This window comes from Hippoglossus stenolepis, chromosome 5 (genome assembly GCF_022539355.2).
Source record: "Hippoglossus stenolepis isolate QCI-W04-F060 chromosome 5, HSTE1.2, whole genome shotgun sequence".
NCBI classification, from domain to species: Eukaryota; Metazoa; Chordata; class Actinopteri; order Pleuronectiformes; family Pleuronectidae; genus Hippoglossus; species Hippoglossus stenolepis.
In genome coordinates this window covers 13632709-13655494 of record NC_061487.1, presented here as the reverse complement: position 1 = coordinate 13655494, position 22786 = coordinate 13632709, and the positions used below count along the sequence as shown (strand labels likewise).

General features: G+C 39.6%; 2 protein-coding genes across 5 annotated transcripts; both read left to right on the top strand.

Moving 5' to 3' along the window:
- Positions 1 to 1937: 1937 nt before the first annotated feature.
- Positions 1938 to 8578, top strand: pgghg (protein-glucosylgalactosylhydroxylysine glucosidase). Its single transcript, XM_035157992.2, has 14 exons — positions 1938 to 2150; positions 2638 to 2977; positions 3068 to 3278; positions 3370 to 3805; positions 3894 to 4013; positions 4953 to 5084; positions 5162 to 5273; positions 5688 to 5760; positions 5840 to 5976; positions 6069 to 6202; positions 6913 to 7008; positions 7109 to 7206; positions 7300 to 7523; positions 8363 to 8578. Exons 2-14 carry the CDS (start codon positions 2734 to 2736, stop codon positions 8437 to 8439), a joined length of 2094 nt encoding a protein of 697 aa, XP_035013883.1. The 5' UTR covers positions 1938 to 2150; positions 2638 to 2733; the 3' UTR covers positions 8440 to 8578.
- Positions 8579 to 10628: 2050 nt separating this feature from the next.
- LOC118109763 (inner centromere protein) lies at positions 10629 to 22786 on the top strand. 4 transcript variants are annotated; one of them, XM_035157129.2, is made up of 21 exons: positions 10629 to 10827; positions 12264 to 12412; positions 12558 to 12668; positions 12753 to 13372; positions 13475 to 13517; positions 13681 to 13750; positions 13850 to 13976; positions 14125 to 14164; positions 14322 to 14409; positions 14566 to 14664; positions 15498 to 15515; positions 16689 to 16798; positions 16929 to 17052; positions 17158 to 17268; positions 17955 to 18112; positions 18299 to 18419; positions 19031 to 19129; positions 20966 to 21007; positions 21280 to 21342; positions 21442 to 21595; positions 22230 to 22786. In XM_035157129.2, the coding sequence occupies exons 2-21, from the start codon at positions 12273 to 12275 to the stop codon at positions 22400 to 22402; spliced, it is 2511 nt and encodes an 836-aa protein (XP_035013020.1). In that variant the 5' UTR covers positions 10629 to 10827; positions 12264 to 12272; the 3' UTR covers positions 22403 to 22786. The 4 variants fall into 4 exon arrangements, with proteins under 4 accessions (XP_035013020.1, XP_035013017.1, XP_035013021.1 ...); XM_035157126.2 differs by having other exon boundaries at positions 14524 to 14664; XM_035157130.2 differs by lacking the exon at positions 15498 to 15515.

Here is a 22786-nt window from a genome sequence, read left to right as displayed (position 1 = left end):
AAGACCCGAATCCTCAGTTGCCTGTCAGGTTCCAGGTTTTTTGTGTGTAATAACTTGGTGTATTGATTGATGAGAAATTAGTTTAATATTCACTGTAGCACTAAAAGTACTGACTTTATCACAGCATTAAAGTGACTGATTTCCCCTAATCTTCTGGCCCTGTTTTGTAAATTTGATTGTATTATTTCAGTTCATGTTTTGACCACACTCATTTAATGAAGTACTCCAGTGATTTAGTATTGAGTCGGATACTAAATCAGCTCCTCAGGCTTCTACAGCAGAACTAGGTGAACATTACGTTGAGTCCCAGACATATTAAAGCAACTATACCTGCCTCCTCTCACCTAAGATCTCTGGCTACTGTACCTTGCTGAATATTGTTGGTTTATCAGTGATGATCCGTATGCACCAGCTTTAAGGTTGTCATGGTTAAACCTGTCATGAAGAAATCACACCTTAATCCCGAGTCTCTAGATAATATCCAGACTCAGACCCTCCATTGTTTTCAGAACTTCTGGAGAGAGTTGGGACTCAGCAGCTTTCAGGCCTCTGGTCTAACAGTAATCTTTCTGAACCTCAGCAGTCTGCCCCAGGGCCTGTCACTCCACTGAAATAACACGTACTAAAGTGGTAAATGATCTTCTGCTTTCTTTGGATCCAGACTCCACCTCAGTGCTCCTCTTTACTGCATCTCGCTGCAGCTTTTGATACCATAGATCATTGTAGAGACTCCTGCACCAAATGGGAAACAGATTTGGGTTCTCTGGCCTGAAAGATCTGAAAGAACACAATGTATCTCCTATGATAATACTTGTATGACTAAAATGGTTGGAGCGCACCTTTAACACATTTTAAATCTGTATATGGTACCAACACATGAATAGTGGTTGGTTTCAGGGGTCTGGACAAAATGTTTTGTAGGTGGGGCCCTGTAGACCACTGGACCCAGTCTCTCTAAGAAAGCCTTGTTTAATCCCATTTTTGAAAAAGCATTCATTCTTTGACATTTTACAGTGTTAGTGGTCGGCAACAGTAGAGAAATGATAGGACACGAGGGAATGCATGACTTTTAGAAGAGATGAGTAGATTAAATTACATAGTTTCAGCCTCCACCCATATGAATTATTAGGACACGGACAGCCTGTCTTCAACCCCATTTGCAGTAACAATGGGACATCAATAACATATCTATTGCACGTGTTCTAATAAAAGAGACACAAAAAACGGATTATACATTGAACAAACAAGAAACCAACCAACCACCAAAAGTAAACAGAAATGTAAATTAAAAACAGTTTTCTGGAGTTAACTCAGAAGTACTTATCAGGTAAAACTGAGTTTTAAAAAATGTTTAAGAAGAGAATAAATCATAAAAATTGATTCTTTACAATGGAAGCAAGTCATTAATTGTCTGGCAGCAAGAAGGAGACATCAGTGTGGATAAGAACTCTGCTTCTTCAGAGGCTCTGGGACTAGATCTCTTTTAAGAGGAGTAAAATAATAATCTAATATCTAATATAAAAAACCATGAGGGAGAATTTATGGAGCGAGCGGTGAGCAGGAGAGAGATGACATGATTTAGTTTGGAGAAAGTGACGTGGTGATTCTTGGAAAGAAGGGATGAACATGTAAACACTCACTGTGACCTGGAGACTATTTCTCCTGTCTCCGCCAAGTGGCTGTTTTCATTATGAATATGTAAGTAAGTAAGTAAGTAAGTATGAGGTGGCAGATATTTCCACCTGGAACAAGACATGGCTGTTTAAACCAACTAGCCAACAAAAAACACACACACACACACACACAAAACGGTGACCATACATAATGTGATTTGTCCTTTGCACAGCCTGTGCCTCATCCCTCACATTCTTCCATTCCATGTTTTCCAGCAGACCAAGGGTCAGGTCCAGGTTTTCCGTGCAGCCCCTGAGCTTCAGGACCTCCCACACTCATGATACTCGACCAACTTGGAAGTTGATTTTCTTTGCTTTGTCTAAATATGAACTGTAACAAAAGTAAATACAGCACATCAGCTGTGTTTTGAAGGTTAAAGTGTCAAGAACAAGCGGTTTGGGAACTCCTGCAGATTAGTTTTTCTCTCTCTTTTTTTTTTGTCTTTGTTGCAGGATCAGATGCTTCTTCCTGCTCATGTGAGACTGACACATCCCCACTGTAGGAGTGTGGTTGAGGGGATTCTGTATGGATGTGTGTAGAGGCATGCAACTGTTTAGACTGACTCTTAACTGTGTATTTATTTTTATTTTGGCCAATTCATGTCTTCAAAGTAACCCACATTTCAGATATGGTTAAATAAGAAGGAAAAATGAATGCAGTGATTGGATTTGGGTGGCAAATTTTTCACTCCAGCTTTCTGCACAGTGTCTCACTGTGACATTTAGACACGTTGTGTGACACACAAGTGTCAAAGTACACAATCTACAAATAGACTTTACCAGCAGAAACCTGTTAAAAGTGTGTGTGTGTGTCCGTCTGAATGTTGTCCAGCTGCAAGAATTCAAAGAAATGATCTAGTGTCACCTGGCATGTGCAAGAAAAGAGTATGTAATCTGAGTAAAGGAGAATAATAGTGCAAATGGAAAACTGCTGTCAAAATAGAAATGTTCTCATGCCCCACAGTGAGTAAAATAACTGCACATTCATCATCTCCTGGGACCCTCTCATCGACCCCTGACTGCCCTGGTAAAGACTCCGATCAGAAACCCCCTCCTCGCCATGTCCAGCCATTCAGACCCTTACATCTTCTCCACTGACGATCTGCCCAGTGACCGGCGCTTCCTCCCTCCCCTGGCCAACGGGCTCCTGGGCTGGAGGGTGTACAACAACATCATGCACATGGGCGGCGTGTACAACGGGGAGGGCGGGCGTTGTCACCGGGCAGATGTCCCCTGCCCTTTGGCCATTAAAGCTGAGACAGAGGAACCTGCCCAGCACACATACAGTTTGGACACAAACACGGGTGAGGATCTCTAGTTGGAAAAACATGTGTCCCTGCTGATCTCAAGTTGAGAAGATGCATCACTGTTAACTGTCTCGTTTTCTCGTTCAGGCATTTTCACTCACACTCTGAGCTCAGCCAGAGTAACTGCCTCACAGTCTCTATATTCACATCGATACTACCCCAACCTGATGGTGATGGAGGTTATATTGGTGCGGCAGGTGACGACAGAGGAGCCGGTTACTGTCAAGCTAGTCAGCTCGTTCACACCTCAGAGCAAAGACATTGTTTTTGAGTCTGGCCCTGATTATAAAGGAGGGAGGTACGGTTTACAAAATACATGTAAAATACTTTTATTTTTCTGTTTTAGTATGAGTGTGATCTTATATGGGGTCTATTTTCCCCTCTATCAGGCACATCCATGGACAGACGTCCACTGCTGAGTTCCCTGGAGGCTCCTGTGCCACAGTTCACCTTATTTGGAGCTCCATACCTGAGACCCTGACGCTGCTTCCAGAGCAGAGCAAGGCCCGCTGGGGTTTCATCCTGGTGGTGGCCAATGATTTAGACTCTGCTCAGGCCAACTTCGACGAGGGCCTAAATCTGATTGCGACTGGTGAGCTGCGTCCGTCTCACGAGAAGGCCTGGAAAGAGCTGTGGCTCCAGAGCAAGGTGGAGGTGTCAGGGTCAGAGAGCCTCTGCAAGGCTCTGATTGGCTGCATGTTTTACCTCCTCAGCGCCTTCCCCTCCCTACACGACACCTCCAGCTCTTTTGGGGGAGTCAGTCCAGGCGGGCTGTCTAATGGTGGGGATGGTCAGGACTACTGGGGCCATGTTTTCTGGGACCAGGTAAGGCTGGTGGCAGTTTATGCTTACATACATGTTATTTAGATTTATCGTATGATTAATGTATCACACAATGACTCTGATGTGACAGGACATCTGGATGTATCCTGGGATCGCCCTTTTCTACCCACAGTTAGCCCGATCTGTGCTGGAGTACAGGGTGAGGACTATAGATGGCGCTAAAGACAATGCCCAAAAGCAAGGCTACAAGGTATGATGACGATGATCAGTATCACACAACGCAGCTCTTCTGCCTTCACTAAAAGCTCACTGTGCTCTCACTAGATAAACACACACACACACACACATACACACAGAGCTTAACATATGTTCAGTGAAGGAAAAAAGAGGAGTTGGTCTTTGTAGTTTTATACTGGGAGCAGTTCTGAAAGTCTGAGGACAGTGTTCATGGCAAAAAAAGCAAACTAGAATATTTCCCCATATAAGCATATTAATAACTATATTCCAAGTACCAATTATGATAAAAACAAACGACTATCTAAAGATGTATAATGTGTTTCCTCTTCCTCCCACTGTACAAAAGTGAAGCCAAAATATTTAAGATGAGAGCTGCCATCTTGCGCTGATGATGTCATTTTGGAGCCCGAATCTGCGTAGTAGTGATTGTGACGTGGACCTGATTTATCCAGGTCCCACCGATCAGTCACAGCTGTCAATCAAGACATTTTACCCTGTTTTTATAGCATCAAATAAGTATCACTTGAACAAACATCAGTGTGATAAGAATTTCCTAAAATAAACCATCTTTCATTTGACATTTACTTTGATTTTTTTTAAATATGTTTTATGCCATTTACATTAACATAGAGGAGGCAGGATTTATGATACTACAGCCAGCCAGTAGGGGGGCGATCAAAAGGTTTTGGTTTCACTTTTGGGGCCCTGTCATGGCGTCCATCTTTGAATACAGTATATGCTATAAACAGAGTCCATGAAATAACAGAGATAATAAACAGTAACCTACAGAGCTGTAATAACAACACATAAGCATCAAATATTTAGGCTAGCACAGAAAAACCAATGTAATATCTTAACATACAAATACTGTTTGTGTGTGTGTGTGTGTTATTGTACATTTTATTAATTAGAATGAAACTATCGGAGTCTTACGGAGATGCCATCATTACAGGGAATAAAGTTCCCATGGGAGAGTGCTGTGTCAGGGCGGGAGGTGTGTCCAGATGACATCTATGGAAACCAAGAGATTCACATCAATGGAGACGTCACCCTGGCCTTCCAACACTATCTCTACCTCAGTGAGGTAAACTCCTTCATCCCCTCGCATCATCACGTCGTCTCACCCCGTAGTGAAAGTGTTAACTGAGCTCTTTGTTACAGGATCTGTCCATGTTCAGAGAGGCCCAGGGCAGTGAGGTGATATATGGTGTGGCTGATTACTGGGTTTCTAGAGTAACCTGGAACCCTGAGGACCAGAAATACCATCTCCTAGGTAAAGAGCATTAGTAGAAAGATAATAAATGGAGAGAATGTATTTACTTTGACACTGCTATAATAGCAAAATGCAACTTATTCACCAGCGCAAAAACTCACTATCTCACCAAAAGACGTCTACAATGAAGCAGAACGTCATTTTTAAATGGGTTTTTAAGTGTTGACAACTTTTTATTTAATTTGCTTTGTTTGCTTTTTTAATTTTGCAATATCGGATTTTTTTTAATTTCCATTTGTGTTGATTAACTTGTTTTATTTCCCTCTGTAATCGTGGATTTTTAAATGGTAAATTTTGAATACCTAAATAGATGATATACCTTGTGTCTAACTTAACTGTTTAATAATCATGTAAATGTCACTGAATATGCTTTTTAAAATTTAATGAAGCATTTCTTTTTGATGCCCTCTTTAGGTGTAATGCCGCCTGATGAGTATTACTACAATGTCGACAACTCTGTGTTCACAAACACGGTGGCCAAATTCAGGTACTGGTATATGAGTATTTCCTTGCTTTGCATATGAACTTGTTAATACCAATAATACAAAACGTTTGTCATGTGTCAGTCTGCAGTTTGCTGTAGAGTTGGCTGATCTCCTCCAACACCCTGCACCGAAGGAATGGAAAGAAGTGGCCGAACACATCAAGATACCGTTTGACACAGAATCCCAGTACCATCCTGAGTTCGATGGCTACGTTAAAGGTTCGTTTTTGCACCTTTCTGGCTCTTACCCACTTCAGAATATACCGAGTGCTCGTGACTTCACATCAGACTGCCTGTTGTACCTCTCACAGGTCAACCAGTGAAGCAGGCAGACACGGTGATGCTGGGTTATCCTCTTGGTTTGCCAATGTCTGCCGAGATCAGAAGGAATGATCTCGAGGCGTACGAGCCAGTGACAGACCCTGAAGGTCCAGCGATGACATGGGTAAGACACAGTGTGTAGTATGTTGATCTTATTGTGGTTAACTTTATTAGATATTACAATTATATATCAACAGCAATATGCACTTAAAGTGATGCTATAGAACTTTTAACTTAAATTTAATTGTTTCCTCTTTCAAATGTGCGCAGTGACACACAATCTCAACTCAATACTGAGGCAAACTAGGTATATGTGACGATATTACTGTTTTAGTTAACACATTTAATGAGTAATTTCTGCTTGTGTTAATGTTTTACATATATTTGGGATAAACCATTATACCATAACTGACACCTGTGTGCAATTTATAGAAACATACATTGGTTTTACTTTAAACTACCAAAGGTAAACACACATATTTTATGGTTGCGGTGAGTGTGGTATCTTGTATTGTCTGGTTATTATTACTGATCTATGTGATGTGAGGGGACGTTTATTTTTTATTCTATAATACATTTTTATTTTATGAATTTATTTTGACATATTTTGTGTCAATTCTTTATTTGTAGACTAACTACCGACTGATAAATGTCGTAATACTTCAATATACCGCTCTGAAATGTAGTGTAGTAGCATAAAGTGACATGAAATTGAATGTACTGGTTTACTGTCCTTATTATAGGTAGGTCACTTAATGATTAAAAATACAGGGTTCATTATTTGATCATTGCTTTCGGTTCATGTAAATTTATTTTGTTTTTCTTACATCTAAGGGGATGTTTGCAATCGGCTGGCTGGAGCTGGGGGAGGCTGAGAGAGCTCAACGTTTACTTGAAAAGTGCTTCAGCAACATTCAGGGCCCGTTCCAGGTATCCCCTTTGACTCTGACACCCACAGTATACTTATACTAATACTAGTACTAATAGTTAAACTCTGATCTGAATACTGAGTGATTACCTCTCCTCTCAGGTGTGGAGTGAATCCACAGATGGCTCTGGTGCAGTCAACTTTCTCACGGGTATGGGAGGATTCCTCCAAGCTGTGCTGTTTGGTTACACTGGCTTCAGGTAACACACTATGAAAAAACACCTCAGAACGAACACAGCACGTACACAGTGATACAGTTTGTCTGTGTTTTTTTTTGTGTTTTTTTTTACCAGAGTTCAGAAGGAATGTTTGGCCTTTTCCCCAATTCTTCCCAATGACATTTCTGAGCTCTGTCTTCGGGGTGTGAACTACCTTGGGAATCAGATGGACTGGCTGCTGAGGAAAGATGAAGTTTGTATCATAGTGAGGAAACAGACCAGGAGAGATGGCAGCGCTAAGCCCCAAGATCTACAGGTGGTCCTGAAGGCATCAGGAGAAAAGATCCCTCTCACACCAGGTGACACACAAACCAAGAAACTGTTTCTGTTTGTATACTCATAATATAGAGCAACACATTTAACCTCCTGAACCAAACAATATATTCATAAACTCAATGACTATAGGACACAAGGCCTAGAAGGATATTGTATTTGATTGACAACACAAGAAACAGTTCAATCAAGACTGGATTACTCCAACGTGGAAAGTTCCCACAGGCCCCATGTTTACTCTATTCTATTACTGTCTTCATAATTCAATTAATTGCAAATATATTTAAAATATACAGCACTAAAGTACAATTCTCCATCTTGTGGGCTCTGGTCTTTAAGAAGGACCCCGTCCCCAAATCGACAGAAAACCTTGGTGTAAGGTCACTTTATTCCATCATGGTCTACTATATAGTATAGTATACTATATGGCTGTGAAGTTATTTCTTTAATAATGGATTGCTTGCTCAGTGTTTAAACTATCAGTGAAATACTAAACTATACCCATATTTGTTTGACCAACTTTAAAAAACTCCAAAATGTTGAGGCTATATCTCAGAATAGGTCAAAACTAAAAAATATTCATACTTAAGAAGGTGATACTAAAACTTTGGCAAACTTGCCAAAATTGTCTCCAGCTCTAGATTACGGGTTTGCGTCTAGGGGACTGGTGATAAAATGTTTACCCCAGGCCCCTCACAGGAGGTAAATTTGGATATTAGCCCAATGATGAGAAAAGTAATAATAGGCTAGGTCCTAAACTGCATGTGTATAATATTTTCCACCCCTAGAAATGTATATGTGTCATATTTACTAAATAGTTTTGTTAAAGTGAACAGGTTGATATGAATTCACTCTCTATTTTCAGGGCTGCCAGTAACTTTTCCTCGAGAACCTGGCTGCGTTTGTAAACTTCCTTCGGTGTCTTCCTGCTGGCCTTTGTAAAACAGGAATCCCTGCTCCTCCTCATCATTTCAATTGTGCATAAATAAAAAGCTATTTTATATCTACGCTGCTGTTGTGCTGTATGCTGACATTAACTTGACCAACCAAATGTATGCAATTGAATAAAGGGTGATGTGAATTCTGTGTGTTTTTCTGACTATAGCTCTGTCACAGAGCAGTATGCACATGGATTTTAGATTTAATAAAGAGAAATATGCGAAATGAAAGGTAGTGGATGTTCCGTCTGGTCGGTGGTGGGGATGTAGGACCGGCTCATTTCTTAATTTTTTTACTGCTTGTTTATTGTAATAAAAGGCAAATGTTTGAGACTCATTAAATTCACAACACAGTGGTCTACAAACATTTATTGCAATTTATTTGCATCATCTATAGAACTCTTAGAATACGCTACTTATTTCTATAATATGCCATGTGACAAAACTATGAACCAATTGTTAATGAAATATATTCATATTGTTTCCAGCTTTTGTGGTTTTACAAGCTACAAGCATGCAAACAATTCTATGGTGGCCCTGAGAGCTAAACACACTGCATCTCAAGAAAACACTCAAGTAGATAAAATTTAAACTATTTCACAGGGTATATATAGAATTTCGAGAAAAAAACAGCATAGTTTGATCATGTTCTCTCACTAAAGCATTTTCCTAGATAGATAGATAGATGTATAGATGGATAGATGGATAGATAGGTAGGTAGGTAGGTAGGTAGATAGATAGATAGATAGATAGATAGATAGATAGAAGGATAGATAGAAGGATAAAAGGATAGATAGATAGATAGAAGGATAGATAGAAAGATAAAAGGATAGATAGATAGAAGGATAGATAGATGGATAAAAGGATAGATAGGTAGATAGATAGATAGATAGAAGGATAGATAGAAGGATAAAAGGATAGATAGATAGATAGATAGAAGGATAGATAGATAGATAAAAGGATAGATAGATAGATAGATAGATAGAAGGATAGATAGAAGGATAAAAGGATAGATAGATAGATAGAAGGATAGATAGAAGGATAGATAGATAGATAAAAGGATAGATAGGTAGGTAGGTAGATAGATAGATAGATAGATAGATAGATAGATAGATAGACAGACAGACAGACTTTATTGATCCCGAGGGAAATTAAGGCATCCAGCAGCACACAAAACAGTCAAACACAAGAGCATAAGAATAACAAAAGGTCAAAATAGGTCAAGAATAAGTTCACTGCAGTGAGATGAAAGTCTGGCCACCAGAACTACTACAAAGCTCTCACTGTAAATAAGTATGTGCTAATGTGGTATTTGACAATACAAATATTTTAAGCATTGGGTGATTGAAATACACACGTAACCAAGGTAAGACTATTGAAGCCAATTATAAATTCAGATTTTGAGATAAATAACTGAAGCTATACAAAGTTGTGCATTAGACTAACAAAGCCTTTGAAATTCTGGTACAGCAGATGTAAGTGTTTGTCTGATTTTTAAGTTGAAAACAGTGCAAGAATATAACTTGAAATATAAGATGTAAAAGAATATAATATCAAATAAAGATAAACCATAATGGTGACAGTCTGGCAGCCTAGTGCTTGTGTGGTCATATTGGTGATGTTCTTACAAAGTCCTTGTTTTTGGTCTATTTGTGTGTATTTTCTTAACTGTCAGTGTATGCAGCCCTAAGGACACAAAGAGTGTTTAATTTACATTGGTGAGCTGGACCACCACTTATTGATGTTGTCATCAGACATCCTGTTTGTTTGATTCCCTGGAGAAAGACAGTGGGACAAAGCACAGACAGAGGTCATCACATTTATACTCACCGCAAGAACCGTGACATTGTTCAGCTTTAGATTTTCTGTAAGTGCGTGTGCGCGCGGGTGGGTGTGTGTGCGTGTATGGGTGTGTGTGATCTTTTTGTCTATGGTTTGAGTGTGGTGGGCGGGGCGGAGGAAATCCTGCCACACATCGAGTGGTCGATTTAAATCATGGCAGCGCTTTAACTCCGCCCAGGACTTCTGTTGGGTTTGCACGTTTTGTGCTCACGCGTAGACCGCTGTAGACTCCGCACCACTCCTCCCTATGCATCCAAACGGCGAGCTCCGCCTCTTCAGACAATCCCCATCCGAAAATCGAACGACTTCCTGGTTGCAGAGCCAGGCGATTGGCTGCTGAGGTTTTGAATCAGTTAAACGGTTTCAGCGGGTCAGTGGGAGCAGTGCTGCTGTTCGTGTTGTGGAGAGTTTACACACGAGCTGTAACGCAAAGTGGATTCAGCTTCAATTCAACGTGCGCATTTTTACGTCAGTATGCGATAGTTCTGGTTTTTAACTTAGCGGAGCAGCGAGCATCGGATTTCTTCCTCCAGGAGCGCGAACATCAAAGGTAACTGTTCAAACACGACGTTAGCGTTAGCTAGCTAGCATCGTAGCAACAACATCTAAGCAGCAGTGCCGTTGTAAACCAATCAACACGTATAAATTAAACTCGGTTGAATTAACTCTCAGCGTGTCCCTTAGCGTGTCACAGTATCTGATGGCTTTTAACAGGATCTGAGGTTTTTGTGTTTCCTGCCGATATCGTTTAGGTCTAGGCAAGCTAAGCTAACATGTTACTCCGGTGACGTTAAGTTATTAAATTAACACTGTGTAGATAAAACGCGGGGACGATCTGTTCGGGGAGTGATCTCTGTTTTTGTTGTGACACGATGTGTGTCCGTGTTGAAGACTGTTCTGTCAATGTCGACCACATTGTTTTCAAATGTCCCTCCGGGTTAACAGGCGTCAGTGCGCATGCACCGCGCACACATCAGAGACGAGAGCAGTGCAGATTAGATGTCGATGAAAGACTGGCACACCTCATCTGCAGAAATAACCGCATTAGCTTAAACTGCAGATTATCATTATTTGTCAACTAGTTTGTTTATAGAGTCATGTATTGTCAAAGTATTGCTCTCAGAGAATGACCCACCCACTTCATTGTTAGTTCCGATCCGACTTCTGATTGGACAATACCTGAATTTGAACATCTTCTTAAAAACACGAGTGTTTAAGTTATTATGTTGGCCACACGACACCGTATTAAACCAAACGGTACACTTTACTAAGCGCATTAAGTTTAATAAAATTATACTGTTATTTATTTTAACTTTGGGTTAAGCAGGCCTTGCTCACATACAGGTGTTTTTTGTATATAAAGTAAAGATGGCAATTTTAAAAAAAAAACTGCACAGCAACATCAACTGGTAGATAGATTTCCATACATGTGTTGTAAAGTGAGGAGAATATATAATTACGTTATATTGTTATTAATAGACATGGAATTGGGACATGTTATGTCAGCCCAGTATGTTAAGTGATTACATCAGTGTTGTCAACAGATATGACATCACATTATTCAAAACCCAACCATTTGTTAACTTGTTCATTTTCGAGCAACTGTCCAACTCTGTAAAGTCGAGATATTATATAAAAGTTTTTAGGCAGAATTTGCTCAGATTTGTATTATTTAATTTTGTTGCTTACTCTGTGTGAGGGATGTTAAACCTTGTAACAGTGTTAACCTTTAAAGGACCTGTAGTTGTCTGCCTAATATTTCAAGATCTCTTTTCATACATGAGCACAAAAGACACAGTGATGTTTTATTTATTTACTGTGAAACTGTTATGGGAGATACATTTTTCATTTAAAAATAATAATGGATGTTATTGAGAGGCGTTAATACAGGTGAGTTGTTGTTTTGCTGTCTAGATGATGCATTAAATGACTTTCCTCTTACTAGCCATCTCCAGTCAGATTTTAATCGCTCTATCTTTTCCCCAGGTCATCACCATGAACACCTTACTAACATCTGTGAGATCTCTCATGCAAATGTTCGATGGCAAAAAACAAGAATTTATCAATGACATTGATAATGTCCACGTGGTTTGGCTTGAGGAGATCCAACAAGAAGCCAAGCGCATGTTCTCAAGGTAGGCTTGACGTAATGTCTTACAAATCACTTTAATAAAATCCCCCTTCTTTTAAAGGTTTACATCATCATAAATTTGCATGTCTGTATCGTTATCTTTGTTATATTTAATATTTAACTAACAAAGGTATTTCTTTTTATTTCAGAGATTTTAATGCTGAACCAGAATTGATGCCAAAAACACCATCACAGAAAAAGAACAGTCGCAGGAAGCGTGTATCTTTGGGACGCCAGGAAGAAAATCAAGCTAAGCGAAGGTTTGTTTCTTTCATTATGGTTTTAGTCGGAGCTACATTTTACACATGCGCCTTTTTAATTATAAATATTCCTTTCCTGTCCAGGTTTTCAAAGGGAAAACGCAGTAACCTCCGTGGATCCTCTGTAAAATCCCTGAACTTCATTGTAGAAGAAGAACCCATCCCCGGTCCTTCCACCTCTGAAGCCAGCACATCCGCACAGCCTAAACGCACCACCCGCAAAAACAAACAGGGTAAGCCAGAGGTGGCAGAGGATGTGAGCCATTCACCCAGTGGAAGCGACAAAACAGAAGAGGTGCAGAACAAGAAGCCAGAGCTGTTGGGGGAGGAAGATGTGGACAAACACAACAAGGGGAACAATGCAGAAGTGGAGCCTGATGACATGTGTAGCATTGCCCAGTCTCCACCTAAGATACCCTTACCTGAGGTTGTTGTCAACATCTCTTCAGCCGAGCGCTTGTCTGCTGAGCTCGCTAAAAATCCCGAGCGCTCACCCGGCCGTACAGCTGCTAAGATTGCAATAGCTGGAGCTGCTCAGAGCTCACGCCGGAGCTCGGTGCGGTGCTCTCTTAAGCTACGTCACTCGCTGGCTGGTCTGCGGCACAGTTTGACGCAGGAGTCTATTCGCCGTGCCTCTCGCCGCTCTATGCTTAAGAGGAAGGCTGCTCACCAGGGCAACTCCACATGTAGCAGCGATATTAGTGGTGAGAAATTAGCCACACTTGGTTCATAAATACATAAAATGCAAATTCACCAGCACTTTGCAAAGATAAGTGTTATATCTGGTTATTTTTGTTTAATTGTAGAGGACTCTTGCATGGACTCTGATAAAGAAGAGGATAAGGAGGCGTAAGTAAAGCTGTGAAAAAATGTGTTAATTGTCATTGTTTTGATCTAGAATTTGAGCGACTTGTAGCAGTGACTGTAGCACTGTGTTAATTACGTGTGACTGGTCATAAATTCTTTTATTTTTAAGTATTTCTGGACCATATTAATTTAATCTTTACTACAGCATGTTGGAGGCCGTTACTGCAGACACAGTGGACAATGCTGCAGCAGAGGGAGCTAAGGAAGCTCCTCAGGTATGTGTGTAAATGTATTTGTCTACAAGGTGTCAAACAGAAATGATCCTACGTTTATTGACAAGCTGATGTTTTTGTATCCAACAAATTTTTACCCAGGCTAACCAGACCTTACAGCCATCTGTTGCACGCATTACTCGTTCTGTGGCTGCACACTCTCCCACTCTGGCGCCCCCAGCATTGTTTACCTCTGAGCACAAAGTGACCACCCCTGAAAAGAGGACAGGTAGGAGAACTCTCCATTTTCTAATTGGCTTTTGTTAAGTTTGATTTTAGTTCATATTTATTGTTGATGTGTATATATGAATGGATGTTGAGCAGTTTTGTACCAAAATGTAACGTGTATTAAATACATCTTTGCATTTATGTTTCAGTTATTGCTGAGAAACACCGGACCCCCCAGTCAGCCCGAAGGTGAGTGCTCTGTGTGTCAGCATTTATCTGTTGTCCTCAACGACCGAGGGGAGAGTATTTTTGATATTTGCAATGATATTAAAAGTTGAATCAGCTTGTTGAGGTTCTTGAAAAATATCTGTGTTGTGTCCTCTAAAATATATTTCTCTGCGTCCAGGTCACGTCTGAGTATAAAACGTAAAGCACCAGATACTGTGGAGGAAAGTCCAACAAAGAGGTTTTCTCCCCCCAAGAAAAGTCAGAGTGTAAGTGTTGATGTTTCTAAATGAAAAATACACAAATCTTTGTACAGAAAATATTTGAATTTCTTTATTAACTAGTAAGGTTTTGAACGTATTCTCCATTGTTTGAATACTTAGGCAGTGAGGCCCAACATGAGATCTTTTCTCCACACTGTGCAGAAGAATCAGATGCTGATGATGACTCCAAATTCCCTCGGCCGCACTGCTGTTATCAAGTCCTTCATCAAACACACCACTCCAATGAGGGCTGATCCCAAGGTAAGTTCACAGTTTAACCCAAAGCAAAACTACACATTTGAACTGTCCTCAACTAGGCAAGGTTTTCCAAGGGGTCCTGGTGGGCTTAGGTGCAGTGGTGGCTGGGGTGGAGGATGAAGGGCTTTTTGAAAATATGGATTTCTTTCTCATTAGTCATATTTATAAAAACACAACACAGGTTGATGCTTTTCACAGTACAGTCACACATTAGCAAGAAGACGAGCAAAACAAATCTGCTCTATCAAATCTAATAAAATTAGTATTTCACATTTAGTTGTTGCACTGTGCCCCAAATAGAAGAATTATAAAACAAGACTTGTTTTGAAGAGATTTGTTCTACAATTTTTTACAGTTTGACTTTCTGCAGTTTTTGGGGCTAATATGGTATTTTTCTATCCAGTGTGGTAGAGATATCAGCATTTTTTTCCTGTTCATTTGGTTTAGTCGGTGCAAAAATGCATATAATTATAGGGAAAACCTTGTATATGATAAAACTGCATCCTTTATCTCTGATTGTATTGTTTGTTGTTGAACTTTCATCTTATAATTGGTGTTGATTACATAGCAGAAGATATTTGGCCAAAAGCAGATGTGGTATTTCAGTGAATTTGAAGTAGTATTGTGCGTGTGAATAACGACAGATATGACTGCTTATCAGATACCTTATAATCTCCGCTTTGTCTATCTGTAACAAATATACAAGAAATCTCACTTATAAAATATACAATTGTTCCATCTGCAAAAGTGCGTGTTCTTACATTTTAGAATATTAATGTTTCACTTTTTTGTTGAGCTTTGAAACTGTGGTTGTTTTTTTTTTTTTCTCCCCTCAGTTGAGTGTTGGTTTAGTGGTAAGTGTAATGTTGAAGCACTGTATGTTTGTGGGTACTTGATGGTGTCTAATATCCCATTGTATCTCCTCATTTAACACCAGTCTTTAGAGAAGCCCCTTTCCCACCTCTGCATTTCTATTCATCAGTTATAAATATTCTGGCAGTAAATTTTTCAAGATTGAGAGAATTTTTGATTTAGTGAAAGCATGAGCAGGAACTTTCCTGGACATATCCCTCAAAGTGAAATGTCATGTAGAGTTAGACTCTATGCTTCCCATTTTATGTACAGGAGACAGGCCTATGCTACATAAACACAGTAACTACATTCACACAATTTTACGCCATCAATGTGTGAAAGAACCTGCTAGATATACATTTACACCCCTAACTGCAATCTTCCAGTTGATGGTGTCTCTGATTCCATGGGTCACCAATGCTCTTTTTTTGCCGTCTAACAGTCCACCGTCAAACCACCTTAAATAACTTGAGTGATCTCACTGTTTGTCGACTTTGAAACACAATTTGATCAGAAGATCAGAGGAAAAGTAAAAATCCATCTTAACCACAAGTCATATTACAACGATCTTGCGTTTAATGTAAACTCCCAAAGTTTCAAGGAGTACTTTGGGTTGTTTATAAAACTGTTCCCTGTGTGTCAGTGGATTCAGATGAGGTTATAAACTCAGTTAAAACTGAAGGTAATGTCATTACCTCCTTACTACAGGTATTAGTACAGCAGTTTTGTCTATTTGTGTCTTTGCTTTTGTCTTTTAACTGAACTCTTACTTTCATACAAGACACTTGGCCATCTGACCTGTTAACTGATCCATACATTTATTATATGAGTAAGAAGTATTATTGCACACAGCTGAGAAGTTTTGGAAGGGATATCAATATAGTATACGTCATATATAATTGTAAACCTTGTTTTTTGTTTTTCACCATTCTTCGAGCGGTATGACTGAGATTTGTTATTAAAATGTCTTACATTTCAATTTAGTGAAGAACATGATAGTAGCACAAAGTCTGTTTGGATGGATTTTTGCTTTTGGTGTTTATTCTGGGAGGTGATCGTTTTCCACACTACTGCACTTCACTTTCCAGTTTGGATTTTATTTTGTCACGTATTAGTTTGTTATCCAAGTTAAGTGTTTTCTGACATTAGTTTTCTAAATGCTTGTCTCTTTTCAGGCAAAAGAACGTCACAAACTGGAAGCACTTAAAAAGAAGCAGGAGCAAGAGGAGGAGAGGATGAAAAAAATGGAGGAGGATAAGAGAAGGAAACTGGATGAACTCAAAAGGTTAGTGTTCCAAAGTCTTCCAGAGTTTATACTCTGACTGGACATATAGTATAGTTTTTTTAATTTATTTATTATTACTTTCATCTTATGATCCTATAGCATATCATAACTTTTACAATTTGTGTTGCAGGAAGAGGGATGAGAGGCTGAGGAGGGTGTTTGATGCCAAAGTCAAAGAAGAGCAGAGGGAGGAAGAAAAGAAAAAGAAATTTGAGCAGAAAATGGCTCAGATTGATGAAATGAAAAATGATAAGGTGTGCAACACATTTCATGAGTCTGAATCTATATCTTCACGCCAAATACAAGGCACCTTTTGGTCTCATCCATCTCATTGTCTCACATTTGGTCTCTTCATGCAGCGTGTGGCAGATGAGAAGGCCAAGAAGAAGGTGGTCCTGAAACGACAAGAGGAAGTGGAGCAGAAGAAGAAGTTGGAGGAAGAGGCTCGGAGGAAGAAGATTCAACAAGCAGTGAGACAAAGCTTTTTTTTGTAGCTGGGTGCGCTCGCCGGCTGTCAGTAGAATAGTCGACTACACATTGAAGTCTAGCTGCCAACCTTTTACCATATGTCCTCAAACAGAGGCCAGGGCCTTGATTTACCTGAACTGCAGAAGGTAACATAATTGGAGTTGCCAACAACTATGCTTGTTAAAGTACTGTATCAAACCAGCTGTTAAACAAACGAAGGAAAGAGATATTAACCTCCACCAAGGAGGTTATGTTTTGGTCTGTTAGGTATTAAGCAGGATTACGTAACCGCCTTCAATAAAATGTTGTTGAGGGACTTGGCTGGACTGTGCACATTTAAATGTGGGTGCAGATCCCAATTTTTTCTTCTTTATCATTGCCAGAGGGTGTTTTTCAACATTTTCATAGATTTCTCCAAAATAACCACAGTACCTGCCCTGGTTAAACTAATGGAGAACCTCAAGTGAAAGCTGTTTGTCAAAGTTATCGTGTTACATTTCCATGAATCTCTTAAACTTGTCAACGACAAAGAGAGGAGGACAGGAGGGAGGTCTGTGTTCCTCATTCGCTGTAAACTTAATTATATTTATATTAGGGTTAAAAATGACTTTGCTGTTGTGAACTTCCCCTACAATGACACAAAGTGAGCAGGCTTCTCATATGCTGTATGTGTTTCTTAAAACTTCAGGAGGAAGAGAAGCGTCAGCAGGAGCTGGCCAAAAAGAAGGCAGAGGAGGAGGAACAGCGAGTTCGTAAGCTGGCTGAAGCTCGCAAAGCACTGGAGCTGAAGAGGGAACAGGAGCGAGAGAGAGAGCTGGAGCGAGAACGACAAGCTGCTACTGAAAGGTTTGTCTCTATTGTCTTCACACTACTGTCAGCTACTTAATTAACTGAGCTGCCAAATTATCTTTTGAACATGGTGTCGGTGTATTAAACTGAAATTTGCTCTTGTGAAAATGCCAAGAAAGGGTTTAGTTTTTCTCTAGAGTTTATTCCACTGACTTAATTTCTTTATTTAATTTTCTTCCCCAGGGAGCGGGCAGAAAAAGAAAAGGCTCTCGCTCTGCAGCGTGAACTGGAGAGAGCAGCGAGAGAGAAGGAGAGGAGAGAACTGGATGAGAAAAGGAAGGCTCTTGAGGAAAAAAGAAAACGGGTAAGAAGTTAAAATTCACAATGTCTAACTGAATGGTGACGTTTTAACGCTCCAAAACCTGCTTGTTTGAGCAGGTACATGGTCAAAAAACACAGAATGTGGCATTAAGATAAAGCAGTTACTCAAATAAATAAAACTGATCAGTCAGGCAACAAGATGTCAAAACACTGAATACAGATCACTCTTAGGAGAGTCTGCTTCTAAGCTTTAATATAACAGATTATCACCTTAACCTTCATTGTTTCATGGAAACTTGAGCTCACATGATGTATTTATAGCAACAATTAAAAAATGGTAAATAGTAGCCAGTTATGATTATAGCAAAACTTAAATTAACTGAAATGGGTTAGGGTTATAATTGGTTAAACCTTGAATATATATTTTCTGCCACTCATCCAGGTCTCATACATTTTTAAATTAGTTAAACTTTATCCTGTTTAGTTGTTAGTTATTGCTAATTAATCGCACAATATCAGGAAATCAATTTTTGGCTGACTAAATTTCAACTTCCATAAAGATTTCATGTCAATCTTTACATCAATGAAACAGCGACGGCCATTTCAAGTTAAAACATTGAGATGTTTGTTTGTATGTGTGTTTTGTTCCTGCAGGAAGAGGAGCAGAGGTTGGCTGCAGAGCAGAAAGCTGCTAAAGAGAGAGAAGCTGCTAAACAGAGGGAGGCTGCTGCTAAACAGGCTGCTAAAGTACAGGTAAACCAGCCCAGGACAAAAATACTTTGTTTATGTAAACTACTGAAGTGAAACATAAGCAGGAGCTGACAGAAATGCTAATTATCTTTACTTTAAAGAGGCTCATTATCCAAATGGAAATTCATTATCCAATGCAGATATTTTATGTTTTATTTATTGTAATAGTAAGTTCATTGTTTAAAGATGCTGAATAAGGGTGCTCCCATCAGAATTTTTGTGGGACCGATCACCAATCGTTTGAAGTAGTATCGACCAATCACTGATCACAGGGTCTATGGCTCTGTTTACACCTGATCGGATTCCTCTTCCCCGCTTTATATGCATATAAACACTACAGGGCTGAATCATACTCAGAATTTGGTCAGTAAATGTCCATTATTGCTGTCAAGTTTTTCCTCTTTTTTTTTTCTTTTCAATTCTGCTCAACATTAAAGGTATAGTTCACAGAAAAATGAAAATTCAGTCTTTATCTACTCACCACTATTATTTAAGGCCAAAATAATTAGGAATTAGTCATAGACAGTGCTTCACAAAGTTTATACCGTTTTTCTTCACTCAACAACTCTCAAAAGTGCACGTTTTCAACGGGAGTCTGGTGATATTGCGGACCACAAACAGCTGCTGCTTATACAAGAGCACAGACACGTCATTTGCATCACAGAGAAGCAAATGGTGGTCAGAAACCTGGTAAAACTGCAAGACCAGCGAATCCCATGACGCAGTCATGTTTAATCAATACTGGGCATGTGCAACTCTCAACAGAGATGAGAAGAGAAGTAAGATGCCTCACTTGTTGGCTATTTCCACCATCAGCCCTGGGGAGAAAACTGTTAGAAGTACAAAAATATTTACTAGAAAAAATGACGAGGGAGCCATCTCAGGCCCTGTGCACACCTGGCATTAACATGAGGTCTTTGATCCAATCACAAGTGGACAGCTCTAAGTACAGGTGTGAACGCACTTGGACCCGATCATGCCAGACCACATTCAGGGGTGGTCTGGGCCACATTCTTTAGCAGTGAACACAAATCCGTCCTGGGCCAGATATGGAGGATCTCCCACTCAGCTGAATCGAACGTATTTTTTCTCTTCTCGTTGATTTGTTTGTAACAACCAACACAATATCAACATTGATCACTACATAAAGATCGATACTTTCATTGACTTGGTAAAATCTTTCTTCACAGCTGCACAAGATTCATTCAGACTCTCCTGACTCGTCTCTCTACCTCTCTTTGCACGCGCCGACACACACGTACTGCAGTGACATCAGTCACATCTGTAATCTCAGACTGGCCCAAATCAACATCATTTGGTCTTAACTAACACCAATAACGTACGTGTTAAGAAGTGAGATCCAGTCACAGGAGACACATTCATTTTATTGCCAGTTGTGAACACGCGTACTTAAACACTGGCCACTTGTGATCCATCTCGCAGGACGGATGTTAATACCAATACAATTCCTTCTCATCTCTGTTGAGAGTTGCACTTCATGAGTGACAGCTGTTTGTTTTGAGATCGCCAATCAAACAAATTTTGGGGAAGATCGGCTGATACCGATCGGTGGCCGATCAATCAGAGCACCCTTAATGCTGAATGTGTGTTTTGTGGACTGTCCAATATAATTTGGTTGTATAAACATTCTTCCAGTAACCTAAGAAACGGCATCGTATAAAATTAACTTTTTCATATTTATCTTGATATTCTTTAACTAATGCTCCAAATATTTAAATACATACAGAAATAATCACACATGATATTTTTGTCATCATTGTGGGAAACCTGAATAATGATGTAATTACTAAACATTTGTCTCTGCTCTCTGTAATGAAGGCTACTGCTGCTTCTGGCCTAAATGTGACTGTGGATATCGAGGTGAGACAAGTTTCAATTTTAGCCTTTGATAAACAAATTGTAAGAAGGAATTAAAAAGTAACAAAGTCTAGTTCTTTGCATGTAAGGGAAACTGGTTGGATTTGGTTTCTATGAACTGAAGTATAATTGGGCAATTTCTATCATTGTCATATGGTGACTGTGTAAATGCACATGAATGATTTACCTGAATGTTTAAAGATCTGTGTGGGCTTTGTCTCTGCATGTTGAACCGTGCTGAAAACATATTTACCACTTCTCTCTTGACTCTTCAGAACTCTGTAATGAGAACACCGGTGGGAAAAGGTGGTGGCCTCAATGTGACCATGGATGTTGAGGTACATTTTTCTATTATATTCTAGCATTTCGTTGATTTCTATCTTAAAACATGATGCAACTTTCTTCCTCATCAATGTGTGTGATATCCTTCTCGGCAGCAATCACCACAGTCGTACTCCATCACTCCAAAGGGCGGCAACAAACCTCTGACATTGTCCAAAACTGCTGAGGATTATGGGATGGACCAAAACAGTGACGACTCTACTGATGATGAGTCTGCCCCGAGGAAACCTATTCCGTCCTGGGCTGAGGGTATGCTGAATTAGTTTGATTGTCAATTATTAAGATTCATTATGTTCAGTTGTTCCGGTTTCACAATCTGCTGTAGTGTTGTTCATTAATCCAGTTTAGTGATGTGAGTTTCATGTCAGTCATGGTTCACTCAACAACTGTCCAGTCACAGCTTAGCAACTATATCTGGGCAGAGGATGACCTGTCTCCTCCTTTGTTGATCACAGATGGTGTCATTTTCGCAAACAGATGGGTCACCAATTATCTACACACGATCTATACCAGGGCTCCAGACCCACTTTTTACATTGGTTGCTGAGATGTGCCTCACTTTTTACATTTAGGTGCACAGCACATAATTTAGTTGCACCCAACTCACCCTTTTCCAAGATGTTTGAGAATGAGCCAGTGGCAAATATTACTAGGGCAGCATTTTCAACCCACTTCTGGAGCTATGTAAAGTAATTAGTTAACCAGGACTTGATAAATTCGGCAACCTCGATCATTTCACATTAAACCTGAGGGATCACAGGCTGCAATTGACAACCTGCTGAAAAGAGTCTGTTGTAATATTATAACACACCTAAAAGGTTTTAATGTTTACAGACCTGTTTGTTGTATGGTTATAATTTCAGTGTCATGTTTTCTCCTCCCAGGTCCCAACCTGCAGCAGATCATCATGAAGCAGTACTTCAACCCTCCTGACTTAGACTCTTTCTTTGGGAAAATTGAACCACCGAAACTGGAAAACATCTTTTACAAGAGCAAGCCTCGTTATTTTAAACGCACCAGCTCTGCTGTGTGGCACTCTCCTCCCGTTGGGGAGTAATGTCTGTACGCTAATACAGATCTACACTGCTGTATAAAGTTAGATTTCTTTTTTTTGTTGCCATAGTCTGTTTCCAATAAAGTAACATGTTTTTTTTCTCTGAATGTTTTTCCATTATTGAATTTAAAGGTTAAAGGTTTTAGGTTTTAGGTTTCAGCATTTTAGGAACATAAGTACTCATTTGTAAAATATCATGTATTTAAGTGATACATGTGGGAGGAACTTCCAACTCTTATAACCCAGTGGGATCTGACTGCTTGAAAGTTTTTGCCTAATGATCAAAAAAATGTTCATGTATATAATTTGTGTACTGAATGTAAATGATAGTAGAATTCCCTGATTTGGGATTTATTAAATGTATTAAAATGGTTGTTGGTGCAAAAA